This window comes from Meleagris gallopavo, chromosome 3 (assembly GCF_000146605.3).
Source record: "Meleagris gallopavo isolate NT-WF06-2002-E0010 breed Aviagen turkey brand Nicholas breeding stock chromosome 3, Turkey_5.1, whole genome shotgun sequence".
NCBI lineage: Eukaryota > Metazoa > Chordata > Aves > Galliformes > Phasianidae > Meleagris > Meleagris gallopavo.
This window is the reverse complement of record NC_015013.2, coordinates 41,534,255-41,538,860: the sequence shown is the minus strand read 5'-3', so window position 1 is coordinate 41,538,860 and position 4,606 is coordinate 41,534,255. Positions and strand designations below refer to the sequence as shown.

Genomic DNA, 4,606 nt, shown 5'->3' with positions numbered 1-4,606 from the left:
TTTAACCAATATAATCCATACAATACAATACAAGAGGAATTGACAATACAGTACAATTTTAAAAATTCTTAATACTTGGACAAGAAAACCCTTCTTTTATATTATCTTCAACTGTCCTTGCTTCTTATTTCCTTCCTTTTCACTCTTTTATTGCCTTTCAAAATAGATTATTTCCCTGGAAGATCGAATTTACAATCTTCTGCTGATTGAAATGTTTAAGTAGTGATTGATGAAATAAAAATGAGGCAGTTTGTGCAGCTGTGAGTGTGCAGGCATCTTTCCTTGGGATCTTTCTATCCCTCACCCTCCCACCTGCGGGATACGCTTTCATTTCTCACCCCCAGGTCTGTGTTTTTACCCTCCTCCCCGCTCCCACCCCAACTGCTCCCCCCTTGGTGACTCCTTAAAATCAGGTGAGAAGGTGTGATTTGGAGGTTTAGAATAAAGTGCGCCATCTGCTTTAAAAAAAAAAAAAAAGATAACAAAAGGGGAATCCGAGTCATAGCTCCTTTCATCTTTTATGAGGAAGACGGCAGAGTCCAAAAGGATCACCCTGCGTGACTGAAATTTCCAAAATCCCCTGCGGTTGGATATTGCTGTACACTAGGTAACAGGCTAGCTTTAGATCAACTAAAGGTCGTGGGTGGGTTAAATGGAGCCTACTGTACAGGTGCGCGTATGCATGGGGATCCGAGCGCCGCGTTTATTCACTTCAAACAGAAAAAGGATTGTACTCGTTTACATGAGGCGAGGTGGCAGCATCAGTACATGTGACAAAGCATCATGGTGACATGGGCAAACCTTCAGGAAGCAAGGGTGGTTAGAGGAAATCTCTCGGAGAACCGACAACTACGGCACGGTGGTGGGATTCATCGGGGTCACCGGGACTGTGTACAGAGAGTGGGGAGAGGGGGGGAGCAGAGGGAGGAGGAGGTACAAATACTTGGTGGCGGTGACCTGGAGCAGGAGCCTAGAGGGGCAGATTGTACAGGAGACTTGTCTTGCCAGAGAGAGTCCTCCTGGTCGGATCCCTTCATAGCCTGGTCTGGGCTTCGGGGATGTATATCTCAATGCTCTCGGCGCTTTCGGTGGCTGAGTTCTGCCGGACGGACGCCGCGCGCTTGGCAGCCATCAGCCGCTTGCGGGCCTCCTGACGCTGCGAGCTCTCCAGAGAGCGTTCCCGGATGAGCGGCACCTGACCTTTCGATGGCTTCTTTGGCACTGGAGGAGGGACCCTTCTCTCCTGATCAAAGCAGAAGGTTAATGGCATTATAGAGCTTCTCAGGGAAAGGCGGGAAAAACTAGGACGCGTCAGTAGTTAGAACACACATTTTACCTATGATCTGTTAGCTCCTATCTGCCCTTTAGTCTTCAGTCAACTGGCTAGAAACTGAGCTAGAGAGGAGAGCATCTCAGGCGCGGCCTCGTACCACTGGCACTGCTTCACGCGGCTGAGGAATAAATCCCACTCTCGGCAGCGTGGCCCCGGCAGCCTGGCTCCTGTGGCTGGTAACAACCTTGGCTGAGGGCCATCCTTGGACGGGGCCGGGACGTGTGCGTCACCTCGGCCCTTAAAAACGGCACGCGTGTGGCACAAGGTGGGCCTGTGGCAGCGCTGAGATGCACTGGGCTCGGCATCCCAACCACTAGCTGCCTGCAGCTGGTGCATCGGAACAATAACCATCCAAAACATGAAACATATAGTCAGGCACATATTTCGTATAGCTTAGTAACTTCCCCCCACATCCCCCTCTTTGAGTCTGATTGTGCAAACACATAAACCCCAGCCTCCCGCTAAATAGACATGCCACTCTATAGTCAGCTCTAGCTTGAAAAACCAGTAGGAAAAAATTAAAAGCCATGAAGAGAACATGCATTAATCATCACAGTGGCGGCTAGCTCCAGCTACGCAAGTGACAAGGAGGACTATTATGTACAGCCTGGTGCGTGCATACAAAAAAAAAAAAATCAAGAGCAGGATCTCTCCTGGAAAAGAAAAGTGTATTCAGGTCTGAATTTCAGGCAGCCACAAAGACTTTGTCAAGTTAATTAGATTGTCTTTTAAGTTACATCCCCTTCCAACTGTGAACACAGCCTCTGAGCGGAGGGATTTTATCACACTACAAAGGTCCCATTCTGCCCTTGCGTTTTCTCTTATGCTGATCACAACAGCGTCCACGGCTCAAAAGATAAAGGTGCTTAGTTACACTTATTCATACTTTGCTCTTTCTCTCCATCCAAGGATTAATCTGTGCTGCTTTAAAAGGGACCAGTGGCAAAGGCCAAAGGCAACTGCAAATATCAATTCCACAGAAAGTTCTTTCTTCTTTTTTTTTTTAAACTATTTAAGAAAGGAGATGATCTCTTTCATTTAAAATCACAGACAAATGCTAATTGAACCAGGGATACAGTCAAATTATTTAAAAAGCAAAATCTCTACCTGCTTACCATAGGTCCATTTATTCAACACAACTTCCTTTAACCCGTTATATTCTTTTTGTTAGAAACTCCTTGAAATATTTTTCAGAAGCGAACAAAAAGCACGTTTTTGTAAGAAAAGCTCTCATTTCTTCCTGTGCAATTAAAAACACTTGGCCTTCCCGCTTGACTACATAAACTAATGAAAGACCATATATCGGCATTTCTGTGCATGCATGTTTGACAATTTTAACTTCCTTTTATGACAGATACTGAAAAGAAAAAAAAAAGATAAGAAAATGACTTGCCTTCAGTACCTTGGCCTAGGAAAACACATTCCCACACATCCCTTTACAAAACACTAGGTGTGCACAAATGGTGTGAGTACGGCACTCCTAAGTCAGGAATGAACTAGTATTTAGTCTTGACCGGAGGAGGTATGGATGCTACCAGCATTACCTTTGCAAACTTCCTGCTGCAAGATTAATTGGATTCAATATTGTTATTATCTGCCCAAAAGAAAATGCCACTTTGGTCATCAGAAATGAGCTGACAGTGAGTATGGGGAGCCTGGACACCTAGCAGAGCCAAAGTAGGTTTTGTCCCCTCCTTCTGGTGTTCCTACCTGCTTGCTCTACTCACTGGTATCAGACTGGTCACAGTCAGTCTAAAGGAGATTCAGTCATCATATTACATACTATAGGAGCATGACAGGGCATGGAACCCATGGTTCCTCTAGGAATGGGACTGACTTTAAAGTATTGGCTGAAACATTTGTGTATTTTGGCTTACTCCAGTGCTGTTTGTCTTGATGTAGATAGTGAGGAGAAAAATAAGGCAATGGAGCCAAATGAGAGTGAAAAGGTGACTCACACTTGGAGATGTGGTAGTTTTTCATGGTGACACAAGATTACTACATTTTTTAAGAAGCCCAACACTTGAGATGATTTTTATGCTCTCTTGGGTAAACAGCGCTACCAGCAAAGTGGACCCATTTATGAAATCACCCCATTACAAAACAAACAAACAAAAAAACCCCACAAAACAAAACAAAAAAACAACAAAAGAGGAACAACAAATGAACAACAACAACAACAAAAAAGATGTAGGAGTTCTTTCATGTGATATTTTGGAAGGCATATTTTTGATATCGCTCTGTTTGTAATACGGTTATCAAGTCAGCGATGGTTACAATGCTTCCCTCTTTTTTTTCAGTAACACAACCTAGAACTCTTGCTATATGCAATAATGTGAACCGTAAATGTGATTTATTTAATTTTAAGAATCAATATATAAGGCAGTTGCTTCCAACGATTGATCGTCTAATATGATTAAATGTAAAACTTAACAAAGTACTACATTCCCATTATCCGATTCACAAAGACAGATTTGGTTTAAAAATATGCCTGAAACATATTACAGATAATATCCCAGATGATTATTATGTAAACATTGTTATTACAATGAAATTAATTTGATATGAGCTTCATTTCACATTTTTAACGTCAACGCTGTAACACAGAGGCCTATTTAATTTGTCCAGTGTTTGTGCAGGGTTTTAAATGAAGCATACAAAATCTACAATGTTCTACCTTCTTGTCATGAGGATCCATCTGTTTCCAATTATTGGCCTTTAACTGATGAAGTTCATCAAATTTCATACTAATATTTTCTATGGATAACTGCAGCATATCCCAAAACCCTGCTAAATCCTGGGAGGTTGGCCGCGGATGTGCATTAGGATTCTGTACAACAGAAGAAGGAAAAAAAAAACAACAGTTTGGCTTTAGTATCTCTTAATGTAAAGCATTTGTGCAAATGATTGCAAATCTTGCTAGCAAAGCAGTTTCAGCAGATCCAAACCATCAGGGAGACACAAAGAGAGAAACAACAGAGACCTCTGGCAAGGGGATAGGGCAGCACCAGACACTGTGCCCCCGACGAGTCCCAGGCACCACCAGTGGGTTCAAAGGTGGCAACCTGAACACACTGAATTTAATTGCCAGCCTCCTCTTCACTTTAACAAGATAGGCTTCCTTGCAATATTTATGCTGGTAGGATGACTGATACCTGTGCAAGTGTATAGTTGCTGTGTGTGCAGACAGTGACAAACAAGTAAATGAACATTTATTCCATACTCTGAATCTTAGAGCTAGAGAAATACACAATTTCAGGTAAAGTTACCTGT

The 4,606-nt window shown here is 42.9% G+C and overlaps 1 protein-coding gene across 1 annotated transcript; it reads right to left on the bottom strand.

Annotated features, from left to right (window-relative positions):
- Positions 1–6: 6 nt before the first annotated feature.
- On the bottom strand, positions 7–4,282 carry LOC104910251 (disks large-associated protein 1-like). Its single transcript, XM_010708728.3, has 2 exons — positions 4,011–4,282; positions 7–1,243 (listed from the first exon to the last, which is right to left on the bottom strand). Exons 1-2 carry the CDS (start codon positions 4,107–4,109, stop codon positions 1,034–1,036), a joined length of 309 nt encoding a protein of 102 aa, XP_010707030.1. The 5' UTR covers positions 4,110–4,282; the 3' UTR covers positions 7–1,033.
- Between the last annotated feature and the right edge of the window lie 324 nt (positions 4,283–4,606).